This window comes from Melozone crissalis, unplaced genomic scaffold (genome assembly GCF_028551555.1).
Source record: "Melozone crissalis strain CALT ecotype California unplaced genomic scaffold, PUWL_Pcris_2 ptg000023l_1, whole genome shotgun sequence".
In the NCBI taxonomy this organism is placed as follows: Eukaryota; Metazoa; Chordata; class Aves; order Passeriformes; family Passerellidae; genus Melozone; species Melozone crissalis.
Genome location: NW_026535801.1, coordinates 25,759,424 through 25,786,927, shown reverse-complemented (window position 1 = coordinate 25,786,927; position 27,504 = coordinate 25,759,424). Strand labels below are relative to the sequence as shown.

Here is a 27,504-nt window from a genome sequence, read left to right as displayed (position 1 = left end):
CAGCGGCACCTCCGCCCTCTGCCCCCCCCGCAGCCATGGCGAGCGGCCGCGCCGAGGAGGCGGCGGCGGCGGCGGCGGCCGAGGAGGAAGAGGAGGAGGCGGCGGCGGCAGCGGCGGCGCGTCTGGCGGCGGCGCTGCGGCAGCGGCTGCGGGGCTGGGAGGCGGCGCTGGCGACGGCGCAGCGGCTGCTGGTGTGGGAGAGGCCGCTGCACAGCCTGGTCACCGCGGCCGCGCTCGGCGGGGCCCTCTGGTGAGCTGGGGCGGGAAGGGGGACCGGGAGCCGTCGGTGCCGCCCGTCCGGTTCGTGTCCGTGTCCGCAGCGTGGCACGGCTCCGGGGCCCGCGGCGATGTGCCTGGGGTTCCGGCGGCGTGCGCTCCCGCAGCCCGCACCGCCGTGGGGTGTGCACGGCCGGGAGCAGCCGCGCTGTTTTCCTCTGACAGGCCTAAACAGGCCCCTCCCTGAAGGGAGAAAGTGCCAGGAGGATTTGCCTTGTCCCGCGATAATAAAATGCAGATGGGCCCAACTGGAGCCTCGCCCGGGCACGTTTCTGCTCAGTTTTTGCATCCGTGTTTTTATCAGTTCGTTTCACTCGGTAAAGGGAGCTCCACGGCCTCCTGCATCGGCAGCTGCCCTGGGGCGTTTTATTTAAACCCTTCTGCTCGGTAATCTTTCCCGGGAGGTGCTGATTTCTCACTCGGATTCGGCGCGACAGCATTCCCCCTTTCCTGTTTTCCCTTCTCTGCCTCTTCGGCCGGGCAGTGGGGAGATGGGAGTGTGAGTGGCAGAGCCCAGCTGTGGATGGGAATGAAAAACATCCTGTTTGTTTGTATAAACAGTGAGTCAGTTTTACTGATGAAAATGCTCTCAGCCAGTGGCCTTCCCAGCAGGAAAGGTCAGAAGTGGCCAGGGATAGAGTTAGTTGCAGATGAAATAGGAAGAGGGAGATTCTGGAGTTAGAGGAGGGAAAAATAAGTGACGAAACAGCCTTTGAAGTCTCTCTGATGAGGCAGTTTATGTTTTGTTCCCTCATCTGTACGATTATTAGAAGTGTACGTGGTAGCCAGATGTAAACTCTTGGACTACTCTACCTGCTGAAAAGTCAGAGCAGAGCTATGAAGTGAGACAGAGGTGCAGGTGGTAGGGGAGATGGCAGGGATAATAGACAATGACAGCCCAGAGACTGCGTGAAAAGGTGGAGAGGAACAAAGAGTGCCCAAAATATGGGACAGCAGAGAGAGATTTAAATAGAGGAAGAAAAATCATTTAGGGTCTCACAGAGGATTCAGCTAGCATCTTTTAACTGAAATACATAAATGAGATGGAATAGGAAATTCTTCCAGAGATGATGTGTTAAGCTGCAGAATTGCTGTTCAATGAGGAGTACAAGTGTCATTGTTTAGGTCATTAAAGGTCCTGTAAGCCCATGGAAAGTGCAGCTTTTGTTCTGTGTGTGCCCAGTGAGGCACATTTGTGACCCCTCCCTGCTCAGCACTGTGAAATTCTCCCTGACTACAGTCATGTTTAGTGTATTTGTCATTAGTTACTGGCAAACACTCACTGAAGAGGACCAGGGTAAAAAGCAAAACTGCTCCTCCTTTCTGGAAAGGAATATTCATTAAAGAGGTGAAGGTGAATGCATTTCCCTCGTATTTTTTTTTCTGAGTGAGTTGAAAGCAGTTCTTCTGAACTAGAGAAAAGGATGAATGCAGACAGCCACTGCTGGCACAGGTGGCACCCTGGCACATTTGCTGTCAAATCTCTGTGGAGTGGACAGATAAACTCTTTGAGTGGCATTGCACAGATGTGTGTGAGTAATATTGTGTGAGCTGGCAAGTGGCTTGAGCCAGTGTGTGGATGTGGGACATGAAAAGTTTTATGATAAAGTCAAGTGAGCATGTAAGCCATTTAAGTGCTAGCTAGGTTCTGGTCAAACAGGGAGAGGTTTGTGATAAGAGAATGGGCACCTAGACTGGCAAGATGCATTACCTGCATTGTAACACTGGACCTTGCCATCACAAATGGGATGCAGGTTTTCAGCAAACAGGCTGAGGGGCAAGCAGTTTCTGCTACAGCAGTTTGTCTTTATGTTATCTAGAGCCTCCACCTTGAGGCTTTGGAGGGACCTGTACCAGTGAGCATTAGCTTTGTTTTGCAGCTTAGGGAAGAGCTCAGAAGCAGAGCACTGGAAGATGGCAGGGAGTCAGCTGTCTGGTGGTGGGCAAAGGCACCATTTGAGAATGTGCTGTGGTGTGGGTGGGTGTCTGCAGAGTACAATGCTTGCTACAGTGGCCCATAGCAGTTGGGCATTTCTGCTTTGAGCTGTATCTGTTTGCTCACCAAGAGCAGTAATTTACTGCCTTTTGCCTGTCTAACAATTTCTGTTTCCTTTCTAGGTTGTTTTCCTCCACCTCCCTGAGACCCTTCTTTCTCCTCAGCATGTCCCTTCTTGGCATCCTCTTGTTGGAGAAGTGGAAACCCAGGTTCCTGTTTGATTTCTCAGGTATGTGATGATTAGCACTGTAGATAGTGACATGGTTCTAGTGTTACCAGCTGCTGGGCTGTGCCTTTGGCCCTTCCTGGGCTCTCTCAGCAGTCATGTAAGCCCCATTCCTACTTTAACTGCAGGCCCAGGTACTGGTGCTGCCTCTTATCCTTTTGTGTCAGAGGATTAGGATGTATCCTAATACTGTGGGCATGTATCCTAATACTCTGGGCATGGAGAATTGCTCCCAGTGCTGAGAAGTTCCTGGGAGTGGCTAATTTTGAGAGTGACTAAGGGGCCTAGCTAGCTTGCCAGGGAAGCTAATGACAGGGATGATGTGTTTCTGCTGTGTCCTTTCTCTCCTGAAAATGTGGCAAAAAGATCATTTCAAGTCTGAGCACTTATGGCCAGCTGAGCTGAGAGAAGGGAAGGGAAGGCAAGGAGGGGAGGGAAGTGCATTGATTTTAGTTAAGTTCAATGTGGACTTGCACCCTGAAAGAGGCAGAGCAAATGAGAGCCACTTCTTGTGGCAGGTAGCAGAGTGGATGATGAAGTCTGACAGCAGCAACAGTTAGTGTATTGTACCTGTACTGAACAGCATCTGATCTCCAGCTAATCAGTGAGTCTGATCACCTCTCTTATCTTCCCCTTTTATTGAAGGGTCTGTGCCAACATTAGGCACAAAAGCAGCAAGAGGAATGGCCTCATAAAGATGGTAGACATGGACTGGCTGCTGTCTGCTTTGAGTGCCTCCTTCTTTGGAGTTTATTAAATGACAGAGCCCAGACCTGCCTACTGCATCTACTGCCACTGTTCAAAGGCAGCTCAGGGCCCTCCATCCCTGCCTCTCTACTCTAGGGAGAGTTTCTGAATGAAAGCCCCTCTATATGTGTGTTTGTAAGGTGCCCTTTATTTGACCTAAAAGGGAACTGACTTAAAGGGTGCTTTCACAGAAATCCTGATAAGATTAGTATGTTACAGCTGTAGTCTTGAAACTGTTTGCTTTGTGTGGTTCAGGTAACCAGGCAGTTAAACTGGACTGGCCAATTTAATTTCCTGCTTATTCACATTGTTTTTTTAAGGGAATAGTTTAAAGCCAACCCAAACCACCTCTCTTGAAACATGTCCAGAAATGCAAAAGCCTGGTGTCCAGTACAGAATGGTGTCATTGAGGCAGGTGGGGGTGGAATCATTCCAGCAAGTACTTGGCTGTAAAAGTTGTGTTGTCATAGAAGAAATAGGAAATTCATACTGAAATCAATTTATATGAAGCAGAGCCATGAAGAATAAAAAAGAAAAGCAAACAAAACAGCAACACCAGAGATTAGGCTCGTCCTATGCTATCAGCTCTGCTAGAAGTTGGTGCACATCCCACTGCACCTCTTCTCAGTGTTCTTCATTTATTTCACACCTTCCTGCTTTTCTGCTGCAGAGAACAGGGACACCTTTCTGATGTGCCTGTTTGGGTCACAGCCCTGATTTTGACATGACCCACTGGACCGTGCTTCCTTTGCTGCCATGAGGAAGGAGTGGTGCTCTGCATTCCTGAGGGGCCTCCCATTGAATTGGTACTCCTGAACACTGAGGGGTTCTTGTTTGGCTCCCACTTCCTGCTGAAGCAGAGCTGCACCTTTGTGGCTTACCCTCCTTAGTGCTTCCTGATAGTCTTTTCTGGAGTTCTGGGAGATGGGTCAGTACCATACCTTCAAGACTCAGCACATACATATAAACCTCAGCTTGTGACAGTGTGTGTGTCTCAGATGACTGCTTATAAGATGACTTCTGAAGGAATGCTAAAACCTCAGCATGTATTTTGCAGTTACTCACACACTGTGATCAGGGTCACGCTAACAGCATCAAGATGTGCAACTTTTTTAGGCCCTTTCAGAAGGGGCTGCATATTTTCAGCTCCCATGCAGGGTATTACCTCAATATCAACATACTTAGATACTATTTAAGGACTTGGGAAGCATCTCCACTTTCACCTGAAATGGGTGTCAAGTAGGGACGTTTTGGTAGCATCACTGTTTGGCAGCTGTGTTTTGGTCAGTGCAGGAGAGTGCGGCGTGGAAGAGCTCTAGCAAAAGTTGTGTTGCAATTGAATGCTAGTACTCCTTAAAAAGGGCCCCTGCTTTCTAGCTGAAGTTTACACACAGATGAAGAATGTCTCTTGGAGAAGCATTGAAAACCTGTAAGAGCCAAGGAATCCATCAACAATAATTTGTCAGTACCAACATGTAACCTAAACTCCTGCATGGCTGTCTGATCTCTCAGAAGAATCTGGTCTGTGTCAAGTGATTTGTATTAATCCACAGTCCAGTGTGAAATGCTGACAGAAAGATTTCAGCCAGTTATTGATAATCTGAGACCAGCTCTGGGTGTCTTGTTTGCCAACTTAGTCATACTGGTGCTTGATAGTATTTCAGCACAGGTTGGAGTTAAGCCTTAACTAAGGGAACATTTCCTTTTGGAAATGCTTTGCGTTTTTTGGGATTGGGCTGTTCCTACAACTGGTTTAAGACTCCAATGCTTTGAGATGGCCAGCAGGCAGACTGCTCTACTACAGGAAGCAACATTCTGTTGATCTTAAAGACAGCTTGTGTTTTGCCAGATAGCTGAAATCACGTGAAGACCGTGCAGCCTGCTGAAATATTCCGCTCCCCAAAGTGTCTCTGAAACCTTCAGGATCAACTGAGAATTGTTTCACTCCCTCTGCTGGCGTATTTCGGATGGCTTGGATGACTGCAGCCAGTCGAGAGGAGTGGGGTTCCTGTGCCATCCCACTTACTGGGTTGCTGGCACATCTGTCCAGCAGAGGTGGAGAGCATCCCAGCTCATTTGGTACACTGTACAACTGGTGTAGCCAGCCCTCAGACTGGCCAGTGCCAGATGTAATGTATTTGGTGATTTAGTGCAGGTGATGGATGAGGCTTAGAGATAGAGCTGGATTTCTGAGTGCTGCAGTTAAGCAGCTTTAGATTCCTGAGCACAACAACAAAGCACAGCAATGGCGGTTGCAGGAGGGGAGCAGCTGCCCTGTGGGGGTGGAGCTGCCTCCATCACAGTGACACTGCGGCTCAGGCTCCCTGTGTGAGCTGCCCCAGCCGCCGTGCCAAGTGCTTGTGGGCAGAGGAGCGGATGGGCAGCCCGGGCTGAGAGCAGTGGGCTCCTCTTGTCAGGCCTGATTACTGGAAATCTGGGTCACGCTCTCAAAGAATCGCCTCCTCCCCGGGTGATTGGCCTCCTGCTCCACTGCTGAGCCGGCTGGTGCAGTGCCTGCAGCGGGAGGAGGAGTCTGGCAGACTTGGCCCAGCACCCTGTGTCTTGGGAGAACAGTGGCAGGGCTGCTACAAGCAGTTGGTCTCTTCTGTGGCTTGGGCTGGGTGGAGTCTGAAGTCTCACAGGGTAATTGCAGTGGTGGTTGTTCACATCTTTGGTGCATTTCCCTGAGGGAGTCGCTGCCACTCTTGGGCTTTGTGCCTGGCTGGTGACTCCAGGGAGGATTCAAACCCCTTTTTGCACACATTGCATTTCTTTAGCCCATTTCCAACTATTAGTCTAGTCTCTCAGGTTAAACTCTCTTCCTTTATTTCAGTTCTGTTGACATGGTGATGTGCAGTGTAGGGGACAGGGTTAGGGTTATAACCTCATGCACCAAGTTTGCTGCTGGTCAGACAGCATCAAAGATATCTCAGTCCCTGCCAGCTCTAGGACAGTAGGCAGACTGGTACAGGAGGGTAGAACTCAGTGAGCTATCAGAGCATGAACAGGGCATTGTTAAACACAGGAGACTTACAAAGACTGTGTTGATAGAAGAGCTTTGGTTGAGCCCTGTACATCCTGAGATACCAGTCAGCTTGTTATCACAGATATCCAAATCTGTGAGCAACCAGGCTGATGAATTTCAGTTGTTGAAATTGTTTTCAGTTGTAGAAATTTTTTTCAGTGTATATAAAAGCAGAGCATAATCATACATGACCTCTGCTATTGACACAACACTCCTGTTTTCAGTACTGCATTAACTAAGTCCCTGTTTGATCATCACTGGGTGCAGTGCAGAGGGGAATGGGAGAGCCTTTCCCTTATCCAGAGTGACAGACCTTAGGAGAATAGTTATATCTGTGCCTGGTACAAAAGGCTGTCAGGGGACATAAAAGAGCCCTAAAATTAGAAAATTATGCACAAGACTGCTATTTGTTACTTAATTCCATGGGAGAGGATGGAGACAACAGGGACATCTCTGGTATTTGTACATAGCATTCTGCCAAGGACTGGGCCTGGTCAGTGGGAAATGCAGCTCAGACCTCCTGGTGCCATGTTTAGCTCCGAAATGGAAGCTGAAGCTTTGCCCAGCTCCAAAACTGTGCTGGCAGCCCCCTTTGAATGACAAGTGCTGGCACCCACTGTGGGAATGGCACTGCCCAGACATGTGGGACACCAGGAAAAGCTGCACGATCCCTGGAGCAGGCAGCCCCATGTAAGCACCACGGTACACATATGAGTGCCCTGCTCTGTGTGTGTTGGGCTGCAAGGTGTGCTGGTGGCTCTGCTGCTCCAAGTCTCCAGGCACACTTGGTTAAAGCCTCCTCAGCTCAGGCTCCAAGCCAGCGATTCCTGCTTGCATGAGAGCACAAAGAGGGTCCCCAGGGTGCATCCAGAGCTAAGGATGATACATCTGCAGCTCTGCTCTGTTCAACTGGTAAAAATGTCGGGTTGTGTTTTTTACTTGGCTGACTAATCTGCTGTGTTCTCTCTACAGCACAGCCGTCAGAGGAGCCAGGAGGAGAGAGGTAAGCTCACAGATGTGTTCCTTGGTGTGGGGATAGTGGGGAAACCTTAATTTAGTATGGTGATCTCACCTGTCCTTTTTTCCTGTTGTTAATAAACTGCATGGCTCCTGCTGTGAAACATTGCTAGTGACTTCCGCCCTGGTAGCTGCTTATCAGCTCAGGAGCCAGAGTTTGGGACTCCTGGGAAAGCTAGTGTTCTTTCAGTAGCCACAAAGCTCAAGTACTTCTGATGTTAGGAGTTCTTAGGTTTCTTCCCTGGATCTGTCCTGAGCTATTTTAAGAGTCCTCCAGAGAGGAGGAGATCACTGAGACTGACTTCCAGAGGCTGAACGTGCTCTCTCTGGTGGCGTGGCTGGCATCCTTGGCCGTGGTTGTAGGTCTGAGCACTGCATTCTGCCACATTGGACTTGGTGCCAGAGGAGGCCATAGTTCCACCTCCAGTGCTTCTGTCTGCATGGCTTTGAGTAAACTGCTTTGCATCTTGGGCTTGTGGCATGGTAATTCTGTGGCATGGTATCTGCTGCTGCTTTGCTCAGGTGTCTCTTGACTTTCTTCCTGATTAAAGGGAAAAACTGTCACCAAATCAAGCATATTCCGTAGTTCAGTTGAAAATGCAGTCAGTATTGTCAAGCTTTGGTAGGGAACTCTGCTTCCTGGTGCAGCTGTTCCTCTCCCCCAGGAAAACAGACCATGTTCAAAGATTGTCTTCTTGCTCTTGTCTGTCTCTAGTGAGGGGGTGACTTCAGGGGCACAACCTCACCTGCTCAGTGTCCCTGAGCTGTGCCACTGTCTGGCAGAGAGCTGGGTCACCTTCAGGCTCTACCTGCAGGAACTGCTACAGTACAAGAGGCAAAATCCTGCCAAGGTAAGCTGGAGATACCTACTCTTCTGTGCAGGGGCTTTTATTTCTATTACTTGTGCCTTAAGAAATGGAAGAATGTAAATTCAATATTTTTACAATTGCTATCCCTGTCCAATATTTGCTGTTCGTTCCTTGCAGATTCTGTGCCGTGGGAAGTTTAAATAATGAATAATTGACTTCCAGTATTTGTAAACTGGAGCTGAACTTAACCTCTCCTGAGAATGGCTTGCTGTTCTAGATTTCATTTCTTAGTGTGCAAAGGAAACTCTTAGATTGGGACTGGGGAGAAAAAAAGGGAAGCCTACAGTCTCTGGCCCTTTTATGAGCTCCATTCTTAAGCTGGTCCTATTTCACTAGCCGGGATTGTTGCTAGTGAAGTCATAAAGCAGCGCTGTTTCTGAGTGCATGGAAACTTGTCATTAAACATGCTCTAATGGCTGTGATATGTTGTTTGGAAAGGATTTATAGACAGGAACTGCCTTAGCATCAGAAAAAGTAGGACAGACCAACCACTAGGATTATGTCAGGCTTCCTGGCATCCAGTGTGCTGAAAGGAATGGGTTTATAACCCTGCTTATTGCTCCTTTTCTGTCCTAGGGAGTAGAAGACCAGATCCAAAGATGCCCATAAAGAATTAAATCATTGGGAGCAAAGCCCATAGAGTAACCTTAGCTTTTCAGACCCTCTCCGTTATGAATTGAACTCTCAGTTGCAGGATATAGTCCAAATCTGAACCCATGCCCTGGTTTGCAGATTGTCTATTCTCATTTCCCCCACCTGCCCCCAGGAGAATGAAAGACAAGCCAGGGGCTGCACCATTACACTTCACTTTTTCCAGAGGAGAAGGGTCCTGGTCTGATGGGAGCATGGGCTCTGCTAGAGCTTCTGCCAGCTGGTTTATGGCACAGCAGTGGCACAGCATCTGGTGACTCTGTAACAGGTTCCTGTCTCTGCAAGGACAGTACAGCTCTCTCCTGAAGTGCTGAGCTCTACAGAGAGATGTACAAGTGGCAATTTGCAATATTCCATCATATCCTCAAGGAATATAATTTACTTCATAAGGAACTGTCTGATAAAGTTTTTATTTGTTTATTGGGGCATTGGGTTACCTTGGTCATCCAGCACTTGAACCTCTAATGCTTACAGCTTAACCCAACCAAGCTGTCTGAGTTCTGACTGTCAGCTCCTGAATGTACTTGGTGCAGAGTTGGCTGACTGACTTGGTTAGGGCCATCCCTCATGTTGCACTAAGTGGGTTTCTGGCATGGATTGCATAGATGTATCTCTACCTCTTGTCACTACTGTTTGTTCCTCTCTCTTCCTTCAGTTCTGCATGAGTGTCTGTTCAGGCTGCCTGATTCTGGCTGTAGTTGGACACTATGTTCCAGGCATAATGATCTCCTACATCATTTGTGAGTATAAGCAGCGCTCTTGTCTGACTTAAGCTGAGACATAACCTAACTGTGCTGTTGATAGGCTGGCAAAAGCAGATTTGTAGTTTTCTCGAGGGGATCTGTGCTAGATGGTGACTCAGTTTACAGGGAATGTGTTCCAGGAAGTCTCTGTAAGCATGTGCATGCAGTACGCCTGCAAAGGCAGGAGAGGGAGCCGTGACTAAAACATTGGTGCCCTCTGTTCCCCGCTGCTGAGGCTGTGCTGGCCGAGGCTCCAGGGAAGCAGGAAGTTACAGTCTCGGTTCCTTAGGTGGCAAACCCATATCGAGAGTGTTGTTAACAAAGCTGCATGTTGGGTAAATGGACCTTTTCCACTGCATCATGAGTCCCTAATAACTCCATTCTGGTGCTCTGCTGTGAGTGCATTTACACATGAGCTTAATGCAGCTACCCATATAGAAATTTTGGTAATACTTAGTTTTAATTCTCATTTTAGGGCTTCTTTTGCATGTTGGGGTGCAGTGGCTGAAGAGGAAGGCTTATGCTTCATCTTAACATAAATCTATATGCTATCTAAGATCTGGCAGGAAAACCTGGTTAATCAAGCAGCTTTGCAATGAGTAAGAAGAACCATGGATGAGGATTTTTAGGCAGTCAGATGGGAAAGAACATGCCATTGAAATGTGTTTCCCTTGAAGACTTTCTCAGTGCCGCTACAGGAAGAGTCAGGTTGTGCTTGATCTGTCTCTCACACTGCTGCATTCCATGTCCACAGTGCTCAGCATTCTGCTGTGGCCTCTGGTGGTCTACCATGAGCTGATCCAAAGGATGTACACGCGTTTGGAGCCTGTCCTGATGAAACTGGACTACAGTATGAAGGCAGAGACGCTGCACCACAAGCACGAGAAGAAGAGTAAGGAACCAACTTCTCTAGCTTTTTTTTGGTACTGTATTCCTAGGGTGGAGCTGTAGCAGAAGGACAATAGCAGACCATGTCTGCCAACACTGTGTGGTGACGGGGAGCAGGGGTGGAAACTTAAGGGTTTTGTGGGGAGCAACTGTGTGCTCCCAGATGATCCTGAGAACAGCACATGAGAACAACAGATTATGCTTGTCTCCAGGAACCCTGTGCACTTTCACAGGGGAAGTAGGGGATAATGGTGTATAAAGGCAGAAAATTCCTTCAGTGTCATGTAAAGCCTTTCTTCTGTTTCTCACAGAACGACAAGGGAAGAGCGAGCCTGCAGCAGGTGATGAACCAACAGCAGAGACGGAGAGTGAGAGCGAAGCAGAGCTGTCAGGCTTCTCCCCAGTGGTAAGAGCTCAAAAAGCTTAGCAGCAGCCAGTCCCTCCTCCCTGGTCTATAGCAGCTTGAGAGCCAAGGAGTCGTCTGAGTACAGCAACAATGATAACACACAGCAGAGAAATAAATCACCTCTTTGCAGAATTCTAAGGGGAAAAGGTCATGTGTTTGATGAAGGGCATTGTCTCCAATCTGGGTATTGAGAATTTGGTGCCACAGAGCTGATGATGCCATAGTAGGGCAGGGCCAGCCATGCCCCAGCCTCGTGCTGACCTCAGAATTACTTTGATGGTTATGCTTCATGCTCAGAGAATGCGAGTGTCTCCTGAAGAAATGAACTTCCCTGCTATAATGTGCAGAGGCTCCTCAAAACCGGAAAAGGGAGTTGAGCAGCTCTAGTGTCTCTTACGCAGTTCTCTGCTTTCAGACAGATTGTGCGTGACCTTTCTATATTCGCACCTTGGAAACAAACTGAGCAGCAGCTCTGGGCTTGTAGCTGGGCTGTGAGGTGGGAAGTCTATTTCCAAAGGAACATGGATACTTGAACCACTGCTACTTGTAGAAGGCTTTGTTGCACTCTGAATGCAAAAGGGAAGGGGTGTTCTCCTTGGTGATCCCAGGAGAAGAAGGATCAAAGCCTTCTGAGACTCCTACAGTCTCATCTCATCTTGTGCTGCCTCTTTTGTGTTCTTCACTGAGAGCAGGCAAACCTTTGGGCAGTGATTTATTGCAGGAAAGTCAATGAGCTGAGATACCCTTCCCTCCAGTGCAGGGAGCACTTTGCCAGCATACTGTCCCTCCAGCAAGGACCTCTGCCTGGAAGGTCTGCAGGTGCCCATAGGCATCATGGGTACTTAGACACACAGGAATTTGTCTCTCTGCCTTCATCCCATGCAGGTGGATGTGAAGAAAACTGCCCTGGCACTGTCAATCACAGATTCTGAGCTCTCTGATGAGGAGGCTTCTATCCTGGAGAGTGGGGGCTTTTCTGTTTCAAGGGCTACCACCCCACAGCTGACGGACGTTTCTGAAGGTACATAATGGGACACCTTGCTGCCCCCTTATCCTCACTGGTTTAGCCCAGAACAGTGGGTCGTACAAATGGGAGGACAGGGAGAGAACCCAGCTATTTGCATAGGAAGAGCATTGAAAGGAGGAAGGAAAAGCAGTGCAGCATGCCCTGACTTCATGGCTGATCATAAGCTGGTCCTGAGGGGATATCAGCCTCTAATTGTTGCCCCCCAAAGTAATGCAGTCTTGTGGCTCAAACAAGGGAGCAAGCCTAGCCCACAGAAATAACTGAATAGAATAGTCACACACAGATATATGATGCTGGGTGAAACAGGTCAGACTTACTAGCTAAGAGAAGGACTGGTTAGTGGTGAAGAACATGGAGGTAACCACTCAGTGGCCACTTAGGTGTCTGGGAAGGAGCAGGCAGGTGATGTAAGCACAATTTCCCTGACCCTTGGAAGTTTTAATGGGAGCTCTAAATGCAGAGAGTGTGAGCTGGAGCAGGAAGTCCTCTCTAAGCACAGAGCACATAGAACAGGATCACAAAAGAAACATTACACATGAATCATGCCACTGGCAGAAGGGAATAACTGCAGACCTCTTCCTGCTGTCCTCCAAGGATGAGGAAGGTACCTTAAAGTCAGCTGTGGTGTGTCAGCTGGGGAAGGTGTGTGGGAGGTCAGGGTGAGGGAACATGTACCTTAATGCTGGTGCCTTTCAGACCTGGATCAGCAGAGCCTGCACAGTGAGCCAGAGGAGTCATTTTCCAAGGACCTGGCAGAGTTTCCATCCGTGGAAGAATATCATTCCAGAGACCTGGGACCACAGAGTGATGAAGACGCATTTGGTGTGCCTCTGGGTCCTGAGCTTGCCCACGCTGCCTGTGAGCTGGACTCAGCAGACAAAGAGGCCACGGACTCTGACCTCTCCATCCTTCGCCTCGCGTCTCCTCTCCATTTTGTAAATACACACTTCAATGGGAGCGGGCAAGCGGCAGGAGGCAATGCAGAGCCAAAGACTGTCCCTGCCCCAGGCCTGGGCATCTGCATTAACACGCTGAGCGAGGAGATCGTCACCACTGCCATCACCACAGCGGTGCAGAATACCCTCTCTGCCCTCCTGCGGTCCTCAGAGGCCAGCGAGGGACCCCCTCTCTCCGAGTTCCTCCCTACGGAGCCTGAAGAGAAACTGAGCTTCCAAGCACACCTGTCAGAGAGCGAAGTGGCGGAGACAGAGACAGAAGCGTCACCGGAGGATGAGGAGGAAGCAGATGACTTTGAGCTATTGGATCAGGGGGAGCTGGAGCAAATAGATGTAGAGCTGGGGTTTGGAGAGGAGCAGGAGGCACAAGAGGCTGCTCCGTCTCCCTCCTCTCCCATGCTTGCTGAGCTGCCAAAGCAAGGAGATGAGGAGGAGGCAGTGATGAAAGCAACATCTATGTCTTAGGTCTTACCTGTGCTCCCCCTTTTCCTCCATCATCACTGGAAAGAAGGAAAAACTCACACAGTGAACGTGCAGTGGGTTTTTAGATGTTTGTGTTGACTGGGATGGAAACGCATCAGTGTTAATGTGCTGTGTCTGGAATAATGAATCCTTTCCATCCTTCTAGAGCCTGGCCTTCACTGGCTGAGCAGGAGGCCCTGCAGCTGGGGAGGAGCCGGCTCCTAGAAGCCTTATGCCACAATTGAAACACCAACCCCAGCAAACGCTTCCTAGTAATGGTGCAGTATTTCAGTCTGTCTTCTGTTTGTCTTTTGTTTTGCACGCTGAGTACCGAGCTAGCTGTAGCTGCTGCTAATACCCACATCCCCAGTAGGACATATGCAATCTTATTTTATTGGGTTTTTAAATGGCTAAAAGTGTAAATAATTTTATCTTTCATTGGTTTTGTTTGGGGGGAGGGATGGGGTGCACAGTCAAATGTGGTTCTCAGGGGCAAGCAAAGGGAAAGGGGTCTTTGGAGCAGAGGATGGCAGTAAGGGGGCAAGGGCAGACGGGTGTTGTGCAAAGAGACCTCTTCTGCAGACTGTTACTGTCTTTTGTGTCACTGCTGGAACAGGGTGCTGGGTGATTCCTGCTTTTTTCCCCTGTCTCATTTGAGTTCTGTTATGGGTGGCTGTGGAGTTGATTTTTTTGCAATCAATGAAATTCACTCCTGGCCCTGTTCAGTACTCCAGTTTTTTACTGCCGTGGCATCTCTTGCCTTCTGCACCACTGACCCTTCTAGCACCCCATCTGTGCTCTGCTGGGCATCGTAGCATGGCACCTGGAGACTCCTAGGTGACTGGAATAGAGCCAGGAGCTTCGTTACGCGGCAGGATCCGCGGTTGGTTTCCCTTGGGGCACGGGAGACAGGATGGAGGGATAAGTTCAAGCTGTCCCATGGCGGCAGACACTTCTTGCTGGCCTGGCAGGGCAGGACGGCTCTGGCCACAGCCCTCGTGGACTCCGCCTTGCCCTGAGCCTTCCCCGGGCGCCGGGCGGGTCTCTGGAGCCGCTGTTCCCGCGGTGCAAGGGCCTACGGAGGGGCGAGGGGGCGGCGGGGCGGGGCTGTGCCCGCCGGGGCGGGGCTGTGCCCGGTCCCGCCCCGTGACGCCCCGCCGGAAGCGGGCGCGGCGGGGCCGCCGGTGCCGGTGGCGGCAGTGCCGCCATGGAGTTCCCGGACCTGGGCGCGCACTGTTCCTGGCCCGCCTGCCAGCGCCTGGGTGAGCTGGGGAGCCCGGGGGGTGGGCACGGCTCGCACGCCGGCGGCACGGCCGCGGCCTTGGGCCTGGGCGGCACGGAGCGGGCAGCCCGGCCTGCGGGGAGGCGGCGGGGCGGCGCCGGGCGCCCGCTCGGTAGCGGGGCTTGAAGGGCGGGACGTGTCGCCCGTGCTGCCCATGGCGGAGGGGTCCCTGATCCTGCTGCTGCCCGCGGGCACCCCGCTAGGGCGGGGCTGGCTGTCCGTGCCGGTACACCGGGTTTCCGCCGGTGCCTGTGTCCGGGTACGCGGCTGTACCCGGCTGGGCAGCGGCTCTTGCCCGGGATAGCGGGGCAGGGCCCGGACAGGCACCCCCGTGCCGGGCCTGGGTGCTGCAGGCTGGGGAGGCCGCACGCGGCGGGGCCCTGGGACCCCTCCATACCCCGGTTATCCCGGTGGGCTCAGCCCGTAGCGACTGTCAGCATCACTTCCCACCGGTTTGAGGCCGGCAGCCCGCGGGGAGCTCCGTGTGATTCAGGGTGCTACTCCTGATCTCGGGGACCGCACGTTTTGAGGAGGAGCCCTGGGTATTTCTGAAGACGTGGCTGTGGACCTGCAGCCCTTTTGTTTTCGTGTTGGGGGATGAGAGGTGCGGCTCTGGCTTTGCCGCGAGGTCACTGTTTTGTCTTTGGGAAGTCGGAGAGGCCCCCGGACTGCGGGTGGGCAATGCTGATCTCCATGCCCTCTGCCCATGCCATGTCCTGCTCCTAGACTTCCTTCCCCTGAAGTGCGATGCCTGCGAGCAGATCTTCTGCACCGACCACATTGCTTATGCCCAGCACGATTGCACCTCTGCCTACAAGAAGGTAAGTGCAGGGAGCAGATCTCATCCACCCTCCTGCATGGAGCTGCTGAGCTTTTGTAGTCACCCATCATAATAATCTGTGGTGACTTTGGTCACTTGAGCAGTCACCCTTGGGATGTGTACTGAATGTGAAGACGTATCTGAAAACCAGGATCTGCGTCTCAGTGCTACAAACTTCCAGCCCTCCCTCTCCCACTGGGTGAAGTGGTTTGGGCATCTCCCAGCCACACCATCTTCCCTTCCCAGAGTGTATGTCTGTGCCTCTGCACCTGCTGTGCATGCTGGTTGGAGGGTCACGAGCAGGATCTCAAACTGCAGCTGAAGCTGTGGAAGCCATGGTAGGCAGGTCCTGAAAGGGAGAGAGATGACTGTGCAGTGCTCAAGGTTGCCCAGCTACCTGCTCCCAGCTCCCTGTTGTTGTCTCTGCAGGATGTGCAGGTCCCAGTGTGTCCCCTCTGCAACACCCCAGTCCCTGTGAGGCGGGGGGAGATGCCTGATGTTGTGGTGGGTGAGCACATTGACCGTGACTGCAAGTCTGACCCTGCACAACGCAAGCGCAAGGTAGGTGCTGTGGGGCTCTGCCAGGTGAGCTCTGACACAGCCTGGCAATGGGATGAAAACAACACAGATTCAGCCCTGGCACAGGCTGATCCAGGGAGGGTTGGTGAGCTGGAGGCATCCTCAGGGCTTTGTGGAGGCTGTCAGGGGAGAAGGGTGGTGATGGAGTGGGGCTGGGCAGCCACCTGGGACGTAAGGATGGTAAACTGCATGCTGCTATTAGGAAAATGCAATTGGCAATTAGCTACCCCATCTTGCCAGGAGATGAAATTGCTGCAGGGAGCTGGCCCTGCAGGAATCCAACCTGGCAGCAGCTGGAATGCCCTGGGCTATCTACTGCACTAGTATGGAAGGCAGGAGTCCCTGGGCAAGGCACTCTTTCTCCTGCTGTGCATTCTGTGGTTGTGGAGACTCCTGTCTATGGAGACTGAAGCACCAGTGAATTACTAATGAACTATCTAAAGAAATTATTCAGAGACATCTAAAGAAAGTATTCGGAGACAAATTTCAGAGCCTTGCAGAAGATAATGCTGATGTGGAGGGCTGATCAGTGCCCAGGGCCTGGCATGGAGAGAGGGACAGCCCTACAGCATGTGCTCCTTTTCAGCACTGCCATGTCATCTTTCAGATCTTCACCAACAAGTGTTTGAAGCCTGGCTGCAAGCAGAAGGAGATGATGAAGGTGATCTGTGACCAGTGCCACAAGAACTACTGCCTCAAGCATCGGCACCCCCTGGACCATGACTGCAGTGGGGCAGGGCATCCCCTTTCCAAAGCAGGGTGAGGGCCTGAGAACAGACAGGCTGGGAGGGGTGGGGCTGTGTTTGCCAGATTGGTGACAGGGAAGAAGCCCAGTTCCTCCTGACCCATTGTCTGGGACTGCTGCATTCTGACACTCCCTGTCCTGTGTGCCAGGGTGTCCTCCTGCAGCACCAAGCACACTGGTATATACAGTCTGTCCTGCAGCAAAAGCTGTCAGTACTGCCTGCTGACTGCTTTGCTCTTGCTTCTTTCCCCAGCCCATTATTCTGTAGCCAGTGGTTTCTGTCTGTCCTGGTAGAGGGTTTTAGGGAGAGAAACAGCACTTGAAACTCTTGGGAATAACAGCCACAACATGGGAGGAAGAGGAGCCAGGGGCATGTCTCGTTTATCCAGGTTGATATCCCAAGGTGTTCAATGCCTAGAAATTGCTCATGATGGTAAACAGTTTCTCACAGGTGTCCTGTCTGTCCTAGGCATGCTGCAGTTACCAGAGCCCAGGCATCCTCCTCCAAAATAGTCACTGCATCAAGCAGCGGAGCTGCCCGGCCAGCAGACAGCTCCTCTTCTCTGGCCTGTGCCAGGTGAGATGGTGGCCTGACTTGTAACTCTGAGGTGGGCATGGCCAGGCTCATCTTGGCTCTCTGTGGAATGCCAGAGTGACAACCCCCTTCTTCTTGTGCCTCAGCAGGACTGATAGTCATACTGGGGCTCCCTGCCTTGACAATAATGCAGCTTTTCTTCTGCTTGCAGGGGAGGCAGAGCAGCTGCGTCGCAGACTCACAGCACCTCCCCTCCAGCTGTCATGCTGCAGAATGGGCTGGTGAGTGGCTTGGCCTGGCCATTTGGGGTGGTTTCTGTGCCCTCTAAGAACTGCAGGATGTGACTGCAACAAATGCTTTCTAGCCCACACTTTGTAGGTGACCGCTCCCAGTTGTGTCTTCCCTGGCAGACAGTGATCCTGAATGTTCTGTGAGAAATCCAGAGCTTGCTCTGGTGCCTGTGAATGACAGCTCTCAGCTAAGCACTAACAGCTAAGCACTTGGTGCTTAGCTTTCCCCAAAGGGACAAAGTGCACCAGCCATTTTCCTTGGGTGCTGTCTTTCTGCAGTACCACCAAAGGCTGGAGGAGACTGGAAGTTGCTTTCCACTGTTACTCTTGGCATACTCCTGCATTAGCAAGCAGGGATGTGTCCTCTTGGGCAGTGGGAGAGCATTGCTGGTCTGTCCAGAGCCCCAGTTTTTCACCTTTTTTGTCTGGTCTCCTGGAGAGAGATTTGCCCACCCTTGGCCAGGAAAGACTGTACCTACTACACGTGCTTCAGGGCTGCCTCCTGCCCCCCAGCCTGGCCAAGCTGGTGACAAGGTGTTTTGTTTCAGAGTGAGGAAGAGGCCCTGCAGCGAGCTCTGGAGATGTCCCTGGCAGAGTCGGCACACAGCTCAGCACAGCAGCCCAGGTACAGCCCCAATGCACGTGGTGTGGTGTGGTGTGCACTCCCCTGTGTGTGAAAGGTGCCTGGGGAAGCATCATGTGCCTCTGGGATAACATTCCTCTCACCACGTGTTTGCATATGATGCCTCTCTGGCTGACTGGGGAAAAAAGGAAGAGTCCAGAGCCCACAGGGAACTAACTGTTCAGCAAGCAAGCCCTCAGCCCCAGGGGTGCTGGTAGGGGACAGTGACAGACACACAGTAGGGCAAACCTTTGTCTGACCACTTGTCAGCTAATGGGTTTGGCTGGAGCGTGATAAGTGGAGTAGGGGTGTTCATGGAGGACACCTGGGAGCTCATGTCCCCAGGCACAGTGCCCAATGCTGCTAAAAGCACCATCTTACTGATTGGACTTAACAGGGCTCTCCTTGGCCCGAATTCCTGGCTGCCAGCCCCAGCTGGATCCTGTGCTCCCTCCCCAGCCCCATGCCTGTTCGAAGTTATCCTCAGTTGCTCCCTGCCTTAAGACATGCTGGGGGGTTGCAGTGAGATGCTGAAGCCCAGAAGGGCTCTGAGCACTCAGGCCCTGAGCCTGAGGGAGGCTGAGGCACACAATGCACCCCTCGCTGTCCCAGCAGCACACAGGAGGAGGAGGATCTGGCGCTGGCCCGGGCACTGTCGGCGAGCGAAGCCGAGTACCAGCAGTCGCAGCGGCAGGTGAGTGAGGCTGGCCGTGGGCTCTGCTGCTGTGGGGCTGTTGGAGGGAGGGGACCTCCCTGGGTTCTGCTTACTCTGGGCTCTGTCTAGGCTGGCTTTCCTCACCAGGAGGGCAGCCCAGCCCGGGGCAGCAGCAGCATCACTGCTGAGCACTCATCTCTGGGAACCTGAGCACTAGAAGTGCCTTCTCATAGGAGAGGAAGGAGCCTGCTTGCCCTTGCTCACTACGTGCTTCTCTCTGTTCCAGGCACACGGTTCAAAGCCATCCAACTGCATCATGTCGTAGGCAGGGGAGGCGGGCTGGGCCAGCGCACACAGGATCCTGCTTGTGACCTGAGGAGCGGCTCCAGCCTCCCACATGGATGCTGTGGGGCTCTGGTACCAAGAGCCCCTTGCCAAGGACAGCTCATCTCCCTGGGAGCTGTAAGCAACCAAATATATACTGACACTTCAGCCCTAGTACCTATATAAATTAGTGCAGCAAATTGCTGATGCTCCTGGGGAGGTGAAGAGTGTACAGGACGGGGCTGGGTACACACTGACCAAAGCAAGCAGCAGCCCAGGGTCTGCACTTACCCACAGCTGGCACAGCCACGTCCCAACACTGCTGGGACTGTGGGGCAAGGGCAGAGCTGTGGGAATGTCTCTGCATGCACAGACATACAGCTGGGATGTAGCTGCCTTCTGTGGTGGGGGGCTGGATTCCATGCTCCGGGGAGGGCTGTGCCAGCCCCTCAGCAAAGAGCAAATGTGGCTGAGATGGTCTCTTGCCTGGGCAGGGCATGGCTGAATGTGCAGCCTCCCGGCAGTGTGAAAGCAGCCCCTTCCCCGCTCCCCACAGCCTCGGTGCCTCCCTGCTGTTTGCATGTACAAGAGCACGTTGGGCCTTACCCTGCTTGCCTGGGGCACAACACCTCTCTGAGACTGAATGGAGCTGCATTTCCTTTCTGGTTTAATAGACTGAGTAACCTTGGCAGTGACCTGAATGGCAGCATCGGTCACATGGGATGGTTGCAGCTGCCTTCCTGCTGACCTAAACTTAAACAGGGCCCTGTTTTATGCTGCTGGGGTAGGAATGCCTCTGTTCTTCCAGTTGTGTTGCTGGGGATCCCCTCCTGGATAGCAGTAGCACAGAACTCTCCTTACAAAGTCCTGAGCCTGGAGCCTGGTTGGGCGGAGGGGATTTGTCCTCTTGCTGGCCTCTTGCAGGGGGTCTGCAGCCATGCAGAGCTGTGCTGCTTTCCCACCTGCTGCTGCAACCATTCCTGCCTGCAGGGCTGTGCCTGGTTCTGCACAGGACTGGGCTGTCCTGCTCTGAGCAGCTGAGGGAGGGGGGGTCAGGTTGGATCCAGGGAATGCTGAGACTTGTCAAAGTGCTGCTTGGGAGAAAATAAAAGCATAGCACAAGGTACAGAGGTACCTGAGGGAGCAGTCACTTGGTGTCCAGCCCACTGGGGCACATCTCTGTGGATGGTGGTTGAAGTGGGGGGAACATAGGGATGAGGGGACACCAGCTGCCCTGCTCTTCCATTGCTGTTGGGGTGCAGCCCCCTGCCAAGCTCAGCCCTTGGTGTGGGGATGGGGCAGGTGCTCACAGCCTGCTCAGCCCCCGCCCACCTAAGCCCAAGGAGCTCAACCTCGTGGCAGAGCTGCCAGTTGTCCCAAGGGCACAGGCACTAATTCTGCCTGCCCCCACCAAGAGCAGACAGGCATGGACCTGGGAAGGGCCTGGTTTAAGAAACTACACAACAGCAAAATAAACATGTACAAATGTAGTGGAGTGTCCAGCCAAGCCCCTGCAGTTCTAGGGCAGGCAGGGCCCTTGCCTGCAGCCAGCAAAATACTCCCAGGCAGTGTGGGGGCCTGGACCCAAGTCAGCATCACAGCAGAACTCCTGGTCATGTTCATGACGCTTTCTTGCTGCTCTGGGGCTTCTCAGTGTGGTGCTCCTTGCTCTCGCCCTCGTCCCCAGTCTGCTGCTGCAGCCACATGCCAGCATACACACCTCCCTTCTGCAGCAGCTCCTCGTGCCTGTGAGGAGAGCAGAGGGATGCAGGGTCCTGAGCTGGCCCCAGAGGCAGGGAGGGGATTCCCTCCCCCAGCCCTCCCCTTGTGCTCACCTCCCTCGCTCCACAACGTGTCCATCCTTAAGCACCAGGATCTGGTCTGCACCTACCACAGTGGAGAGCCTGCAGGGAGAAGCAGGTGTTACCCTGACTTGGGTGGCAGAGAGTTCCAGAGGATTTGCACGGTGCCAGGAGATGCAACCCCAGGGGGTCTCACCTCCTGAGCAGGGGGCAGGTCTGTGTGCCACTCTTGCAGGATCTGGCCAGCATCTCCCAGACCAGCCCTTCCCCTTGTTCCTACCTGTGTGCAACAACGATGGTGGTGCGGTGGGCGCAGACCTTGGCCAGAGAAGCCTGGATGTTCCTCTCAGTCTCTGTGTCAAGTGCAGATGTGGCCTGCAAGGTGAGACACAACATGAGGAAGGGATAGACATTGTGGGGGCAGCTGCAGAGCTGGGTAGGGCTGGGGCTGCTGCTGTTACCTCATCCAGCAGGATGATGTGGGGACCCTTCAGGATGGTGCGTGCGATGGCCACGCGCTGCTTCTCACCCCCGCTCAGCTTCAGCCCCCGCTCTCCCACCTGGGTGTTGTATCCTGCAGCCACAAGAGCAGAAACATGATGTGCTGTTGCCCTCTGAAATGGAGATGGGGACCTGCTGCCCTGGGAGGTCCTGCTGTGACTACACAGTCACATGGTGGAGCCTCAGCTTATCCCTGCCCAGGGGCTGATCTAGCCCGGGAAAGAAGGCAGGGAAAGGCAAAGCAAGACAAAGTCATGTAAGTGTCCCCGTGGGAGATACCACCCAAGGATACCTGTGAGGGCAGCTAGAAGGTCTTAGGGGACCATGGGATGGCGGGAACTGCAGGGGTCTCACCATCAGGAAAAGAAAGGATACGGTCGTGGATGTCAGCAGCCCGGGCTGCCTCCTGTACCTCCTGGTCAGTGGCCAGGATCCGTCCATAGCGGATGTTGTTGGCGATGGTGTCGTTGAAGAGCACCGTGTCCTGGGGCACCACCCCAATGTGAGCACGCAGCGAAGCCTGCTTCACCTGGGAGGCAGGGGAGAGGGCTCAGGCACACCCACACCAAATGCAAAGATCCCTCCAAAACCCAACCCTACCCTCAGCCATGAGCCCTGTTCCTTGCAAGCTATGTGCTGTAGGGTTGCCCCGCACCACAGGCTCAGCTGCTTCTCCAGTCTGCAGTGGGGGGGCCCTGACAGTGCCCTGGACCTTCCCAGGGAGCCATGGTCAGTACCCAGCATTTCATCCTGGAGTCCTGGAGTCGTGCCATTCTGCCACTTCTGTCACAGCCATCAGCCTGCAGAGGGGCTGTGGGGGCTGCATGCTCACCCCTGCCCTGGGGAGGTGCTGGTGCCTGCACTGAGCAGTGCTGCCCAGAGGCCAGATGAGCTGGTGTGTCCTCCCTGGTCCTTGGAGGCCCTTCCCCCTCACCTGGGAGATGTCCTGCCCATCAATGCGGATGCAGCCACCCCGTACATCGTAGAAGCGGAAGAGCAGACGGATGATGGTGCTCTTTCCAGAGCCTGAAGGTCCCACCTACATACAAAGGAAAAGGGACTTAGAGATGGCCAATTCCCAGCTGCTGTAGGCCAGGGGCTGGACAGGAAAGGGCTGGTCCTGCTGGGGGCCATCCTTCCAATCTTCATTTTTTCCAGCTTCTCTGTCCCCATCCTTCCCTCCCACAGTGAACTCAGTCCCGCTCTCACCAGAGCCAGGGTCTGCCCAGGCATCACAGAGAAAGAGACATCCTGCAGGATTTCCTTCCTGGAAGAGGGACATGGAGAGGGGCTCAGGGCCACTCCATGGCCCCACATCCCTGTAGCAGGTCCCAGCCTGTGCCCACTACCCCATACCCATCTATGTAGCTGAAGTGCACGTTCTCAAACTCAATCTGCCCAGCCTCCAAGCGCAGGTCGCTGGCGTTCACCACATCCTTCACCTGTTGAAGTAGAGACTCGGGCTCAGAGCCAGCCAATCCCCAGGGCAGGACCACAGGCCCAGCAAGGGAGCAAGGTCCAGGAAAGGTGGCACCCACCTCCTGCTCCTCGTGGAAAAGCTCAAACATATTTTCCATGTCCACAAAGGAATTCTGGATCATCCTGAAGAGGGCAAAGACCAGAGCAAAGGGTTTGGGGAGTACATACCAACCCAGTCACCCATGGAGAGGGGGACACCAGGCACTTCCACACCTCCCAGCATTACCTATAGTAAGTCCCGAACCAGTTGAGTGGTGTGTAGAGCTGGATTATGTAGGTGCCAAAGAGGACAAAATCCCCCACCTGGAAGGGACAGGGTATAGGAGTCTGTAACCACCAGCCCCAGGGCCCCACGTCAGCAGGGGTCTGCACAGGCTGGCACCAGCCTTACCTGCAGTTTGTTTTCAGTGACAAAGTAGGCACAGAGCAGGGACCCCGCCAGCAGCCCTAGGCCAATAACCAAGTTCTGGGTCTGGTTGAGGAGGCCCAGCGAGGCACTGACCTTCCACTCTGAGACCTGGAAGAGACAAAGTCCTGTGGGATGCTGCTGCCTCAAAACCAGACCCGTGGTGATCTCCATCATCCCCACAGGTGCCTGTGAGGTTTGGCTTCTTCCCCCTTGGTGCCCCTAAAAGTACTGAGCACCCCATACCTGGTACTTGACAATGGCATCGTTAAAGCGGTTCACCTCATAGCTCTCTGCATTGTAGTACTTCACCTACAGGAGCAGAGCTGGTATCAGCACCCACGCAGTCCTCAGTGACCCCCCCAACTCCTACAGTACCGTCTCGAAATTGAGGAGCGAGTCCACGGCCCGGGACTTGGCCTCATTGTCCCGCGTGTTCATGTCCCGACGGTACTTGGTTCTCCACTCAGTGATGAAGATGGTCAGAGCTGTGGACAGGAGGAAGCTGCATTGCAAGGCCCCTGCCACCCCACAGCCTGGCAGCCCTGCACCCTGAGCCCCACCACTCACTCAGGTACAGGCTCATACACACGAAGATGATGAGGCCAAACCAAGCGCTGAAGACCGAGGTGAAGTAAACTATGCTGATGACAATATCCGCAATGGTGGGGACAATGCTGAAGATGATGTAGCTGAGGGGTGGGAGGGGAAATGGGCATCAGCTCAGCTCGGTGGGGCTGCCCAGCCAACCCCACCCACCACGGGCACACTCTGACCTGAGCAGGCTGTTGATGCTGCTGGTGCCCCGGTCCACGCTCCGCAGGACTTCACCAGTGCGACGCCCCAGGTGCCAGCGCAGGGACAGCCCGTGCAGGTGGGAAAAGAGCTGCACCTGCACCTGCCTGTTGGTGAACTGCTGCACCCACACCCACAGGAAGGTGCGCATGTTACTCACAAAGCCAGTGGAGCCTGCAGGGCAACATTGAAAGGTCAACCGAGATCAGCCCCACTGGGGCATGCAGAAGACTTCCAAAAGTCCAACTGGGAAAGGGGGATTTGGGATGAAGCCCATTCAGTCTCCCTAACGTGGGACCAGCCCAGGTTGCTGATTCCAAGAGAGCAGCAGTGATGGGGCATATGGACTTCCCTGGCCACCCCAGAACTGGTATGATGTGCCCAATATCATCTCTCATCAGTGCCCCATCCTTCCCAAAGGTCCTTACCAGCACCTCCACCTTGCAGGAACTTCAGCCCCACATAGCTGCAGACAGTCCAGGCCAGGGTGTGCCAGGGAGCACCCATTGTCAGCTCATTCACTGTGGGAAGTGTGCCAAGGGTCAGGATGGAGGGACAGGGAGCATCCCAGGGTGCCAGTGGGAACCAGCCCCAGCAGCCAGTGCTGGACCCTGACCCCCTGGACTCTGCTCCTGCCAAACCCCTGCAGCCCTCCCGGTCACCTCAACACCCCCCAGCACTTGGTGAGGCTGTGATGAGCCTCACACCCCAAGCTCCAGGTGCCTCACCAATGTTCTTGTAGTAGATGGGCACGAAGACGTTGATGGCCCGCTCCAGCCCCATGAGTGCCATGCAGAACAGCACCAGCCCCTGCAGCAGATGGTTGCCCCTCGGCCACATGTACGGCACCAGCAGCCGCAGCTTCCTCCGGAAATCCTTCCAGGTGGAGGTGGTCCTGCTGCCATCAGTCAGGAGTGGCTGGGGGAGAGCAGAGCAAGGAGTCATTGCCCTTGCACCCAATCCTGCTGGCAATGGTCCTGGGCAACACCCCAACAAATCCAGTCCCACTCCAGAGTGCCCACTCCATCCTCCAAACAGGGCTGCATCAGCAAGCAGGGAGCTTGGGCAGCCCTAAACTTGTCCTCCCACATCTCATGAAGATGCTGATCCCAGGGCAGCTGTATTTCCATTTTGTCCCCAGCTCCTTCCTGGCCATATCCTAAAATTGCTTCAGTCCCAGGACTCACCTGGCTGTTTTCCACGTCCCGCTCCTCCTCATTGATTAGCAGCATGTAGGGCTTGTGGGGTAGCCCCGGGGCCTTCATGCCCAGGATGAAGAGCATGAATGTGCAGATGTAACGCAGCAGCCAGAAGCCAAACTGCACCTGAATGGAGAGTGAGAGTTCAGCATCTCAGGTGGCCCTGAGCACAACCCTGAGCATGGGATGGGTATGATCTGAGAGAGACAATGAGCAGAGCATGGGGATGGGGTGCAGTGTGCACTGAGCTGCCCCCATGCAGCTCAGTGGGAGTCCCTGGTTGAGCACAGCACCTCAGGCAGCGCCCAGACTTCTTCCTTCCTCCCCACATCATCTGGCTCCATGCCCTCTGGCTCAAGGTGCACCTACCCTAAGGGGTACATGGGGGCAAAGGGCTGTGGGAATCAGGGAAACAGCCCTACTTCTGCACCTGGGTCTGGGCTGGGTAGAAGCAGGACAGGAGCTGGGTGGGGGCATGGAGAGATGTGTGATAACTGAGCTTGGGACTGAAATATCTGGCAGTGGGTGCAACCCAGAACTGTAAACACCCTGGGCATGGCAGTACATGCATACTCCATCCCCACACCATGATGCTGCAGTCCCTCCCATCCCCAAAAGTGCCTCGCCCCCTTTCCCTGGCCACAGATCGCCAGCCCACCTTCTGGTTGGTGTCCTCCAGTGCCCACCACCACAGAGGGCTCCTCCAGCACACCAGGGTCAGGTTCTCAGCAGCAAAGGCCAGTGCCCAAAAGAGGAGGAGGACGGTGCCGTGGCCCCGTGTTCGGTCATGGGCCAGCACCCGGGTGTGCTCCAGCTGCAGGAGGGCAATGGCACAGCCCCAGCTGAGGGCCCAGAGGCAGGCATACAGCAACATATACCCATAGAGCTGTCTCAGCCCCACTCCTTGCCACAGCAGCCCACCAAAGGGCTGCAGGGCCAGGAGCAGGGACAGCAGGACCTGGCCACGGTAGAGGCGAGAGCGGGGAATGTACTTGGGCTCCATGGCACGGCTGAAGCGGGCGTAGCAGGCATACTGCAGGGCACCCAGCAACAGGCAGACGCTCAGCAGCACAGATGGCACCAACGTGAAGAAGAAGCAGGGCTGGAAACCTTGCTGGACCCAGGCCTGGGTGATGGAGTTGTTGCCTTCACAGTAGCCCCCCAGCACGGCCATCCTGGCAGGTCACCAGCTGTGGAGAGAAGAGAGCCCGAGACAAGGTTTCAGGATGGGCTGTGGTACCACCTGCACAGAGGGACTCACAGTGGGATGACATGGCCAAGCAGCAAGGGCCCTCACAGGGCAGGGGCAAGTACCGCTGGACATGGACACACATGACACGCTGCATGCAGCACACACAAGGCAGTGCATGCAAGCAGGGCCAGCTTTGCATGGGGATGGCCATGAGCACCACACCTGCTGTGTGCCCTGGACGGGGGCACAAGATTAGACTGGGCCCTCCAGAGCCACCCGGGCCCCCGAGGATGCCCTCGGACACGAGAACAGCGGGAGCCGCAGGGACGGGAAGGCAGAGTGAAGCTGGGAACGGTCTCGAGTGGGAGGGAGCAACGGCGGTGATGCAGCGGCAGGGGCGCGGGTGGGCGAGCGGGCGGGGATGCAGAGGATGCTCGGGGAGCCGCGGGGCCGTGCAGGGGAGAGGCAAGGGCAAGGACAGGGACGCATCAAGGAAAAGCCCGCGGAGGGCGAGGCAGAGGCCGCGCCGCACGAATGCCCGGGCGGTGCTGGCGCCGCTCCGGCCCGGCACAGGCGGCCGCGGCCCCGCCGCCTCCGTGTCTCACCGGCCGCCGTGTCGGCCCCGCCGCGCCCGCTCACCTGCCCTGGGCCGCCGGCCTTGGCCCGCTCCGGGCCCCGCGCCGCCGCTGCCAGCCGGGCCCTGGCGCCGCTCCGCCCCGCCCCGCTCCCCGCCCCGCGCCGGCACCGCCGGCTCCTGCCGCCCGCCTCCTTCCCGGCACCGGCACGGGCACCGGCACCCCTGCGTGTGCCCCTTCCCCGGGCGGCACGGACCTCCCCGCAGCACCGGGGATGGGGAGCGGTCGGTGCCGTGGGCTCACTCCCGGGCCGGTAGGCACGGAGGGTCTCCGCCTCCGACGTGAGACGCCCCGCTCCCGTTTATCGCCGCCGCCAGCCCGGCCCTGCGGTGCCGCGATAGCCCCAGGAGCCCC

At 54.4% G+C, this 27,504-nt stretch overlaps 3 protein-coding genes across 4 annotated transcripts; 2 read left to right on the top strand and 1 right to left on the bottom strand.

Annotated features, from left to right (window-relative positions):
* The first annotated feature begins 35 nt into the window (after positions 1-35).
* On the top strand, positions 36-14,017 carry RETREG2 (reticulophagy regulator family member 2). The gene is made up of 9 exons (XM_054277872.1): positions 36-250; positions 2,395-2,501; positions 7,243-7,273; positions 8,003-8,138; positions 9,463-9,547; positions 10,305-10,442; positions 10,750-10,844; positions 11,730-11,865; positions 12,568-14,017. The coding sequence occupies exons 1-9, from the start codon at positions 36-38 to the stop codon at positions 13,290-13,292; spliced, it is 1,668 nt and encodes a 555-aa protein (XP_054133847.1). The 3' UTR covers positions 13,293-14,017.
* A 435-nt stretch (positions 14,018-14,452) lies between these two features.
* On the top strand, positions 14,453-20,360 carry ZFAND2B (zinc finger AN1-type containing 2B). Of its 2 annotated transcripts, none has more exons than XM_054278170.1 (9): positions 14,453-14,551; positions 15,298-15,392; positions 15,821-15,952; positions 16,578-16,729; positions 17,185-17,292; positions 17,462-17,531; positions 18,089-18,165; positions 18,778-18,856; positions 19,104-20,360. In XM_054278170.1, exons 1-9 carry the CDS (start codon positions 14,497-14,499, stop codon positions 19,140-19,142), a joined length of 807 nt encoding a protein of 268 aa, XP_054134145.1. In that variant the 5' UTR covers positions 14,453-14,496; the 3' UTR covers positions 19,143-20,360. The 2 variants fall into 2 exon arrangements, with proteins under 2 accessions (XP_054134145.1, XP_054134144.1); XM_054278169.1 differs by having other exon boundaries at positions 18,775-18,856.
* Positions 20,361-20,658: 298 nt separating this feature from the next.
* Positions 20,659-27,202, bottom strand: ABCB6 (ATP binding cassette subfamily B member 6 (Langereis blood group)). Its single transcript, XM_054278168.1, has 20 exons — positions 27,155-27,202; positions 25,982-26,513; positions 25,312-25,449; positions 24,853-25,042; positions 24,553-24,645; positions 24,106-24,298; positions 23,900-24,021; positions 23,708-23,817; positions 23,576-23,641; positions 23,315-23,440; positions 23,150-23,226; positions 22,983-23,046; positions 22,801-22,886; positions 22,654-22,711; positions 22,379-22,483; positions 21,799-21,973; positions 21,405-21,517; positions 21,224-21,318; positions 20,977-21,045; positions 20,659-20,887 (listed from the first exon to the last, which is right to left on the bottom strand). The coding sequence occupies exons 2-20, from the start codon at positions 26,495-26,497 to the stop codon at positions 20,761-20,763; spliced, it is 2,523 nt and encodes an 840-aa protein (XP_054134143.1). The 5' UTR covers positions 26,498-26,513; positions 27,155-27,202; the 3' UTR covers positions 20,659-20,760.
* Positions 27,203-27,504: the final 302 nt, after the last annotated feature.